At 43.1% G+C, this 1181-nt stretch overlaps 1 protein-coding gene across 3 annotated transcripts in view; it reads right to left on the reverse strand.

The window, feature by feature from the left end:
• The window catches only part of flna (filamin A, alpha (actin binding protein 280)), a gene marked incomplete in the record, with an annotated part of 51228 nt that overhangs the window by 1728 nt on the left and 48319 nt on the right, over positions 1 to 1181 (reverse strand). For all 3 annotated transcript variants that reach the window (XM_035656077.1, XM_035656078.1, XM_035656076.1), the window contains 2 exon segments: positions 488 to 685; positions 790 to 1008. In XM_035656077.1, coding sequence (XP_035511970.1) covers positions 488 to 685; positions 790 to 1008 — 417 coding nt within the window.

Below are 1181 nucleotides of genomic sequence, written 5' to 3' on the forward strand. Positions count from 1 at the left end.
GTTTACAGCCTGGTACAAAAAACTGTTTTACTCTCTATAGCTAATATTCCTGTTCATGACAATCTATATAGGGGGTGAATTTGTATCGAACTCACCTGTTTAAATTATATAAAGGCTTAAAGTTATGCATAATTAAGGGCGTGGTCGCTTTGAGTGACAGGTGGGTGCCATCACAAGTAGCTGTTTTCAGCCCATCAAGCTCCACTCACGCTCCACCTCTTTACCCATTTTTTGAGTAATTTTCCCCAAAACAAATTTAAAAGCGGATCTTTTTTTAAGATTATTTTTTATTGCAAATGATTGTTGTATACAATCCACATTGATACATAAAAGCAATATTATTTTTTCCATTTTCTTTCAATAACAACATAGTAGTGTGAAAGAACACACAGTTATAATTCTTTATAATAACAATAACAATGGGCGAGGTAACTAAAAAGAAAGATATTGGGGTGGAAAAGAACATGCACATCACAATCATACACACCTGCTTTGCTGCAGTCAACACTGAAGCTGTTTTTCTGGCCGATGAAACCCTTGGTCAGGCCCAGGCCCTTAGCCACAACCTTGCTGGCATCTGACTGGGTGGGAGCACCCTGCTGAGAACAGCTGATGGCACGTGTCACAGGGTCAACCATGACAGAGGAGGTTTCATGCATACTGTGGCTGGACACGAGCTTGGAACCTGGAAGATAGAGAAGAGCGTGTAAGTCAACCTTGGAGGGATTTACACTCAGTTATAAAGCTTTCAGATTTTGATTTTGCCTGAAAAATAAAGGTCTTCCTCACCAGTGATCTTGGCCTTGAAGGGGCTTCCAACGATGTGGTAAGGACCACCGTATTTGATGGAAATTAGATAGTTGCCAGGAGCCATTGGGGTGTATGTGACCCTGTAGCCCTCGGGGCACTCCACACAGTCCATCTTCACCTTGGATGGCCCGTCGATGGTCACAGCTAAAGCGCCAGGGCCTGCATTGCTTGTGTTGACCACAAACTCACAAGCAGTTCCTGGAGACAAGACGATGGAGATGAATGTAAGGTTTAGTAGGACAAGGAAAGACACTAATTGAGCATAGCGTTAGTTCAGGCAGGCCACGAAGTCAGGCTCGGTTCTCAATTCCAGCTATATCATATGATCACAGCTAGTCGTAAACACACATCAGCTGATGGCTCAGCTGATT

This window comes from Morone saxatilis, unplaced genomic scaffold (genome assembly GCF_004916995.1).
Source record: "Morone saxatilis isolate NCDOM2014 unplaced genomic scaffold, NCSU_SB_2.0 Contig15, whole genome shotgun sequence".
Classification (NCBI taxonomy): Eukaryota; Metazoa; Chordata; class Actinopteri; family Moronidae; genus Morone; species Morone saxatilis.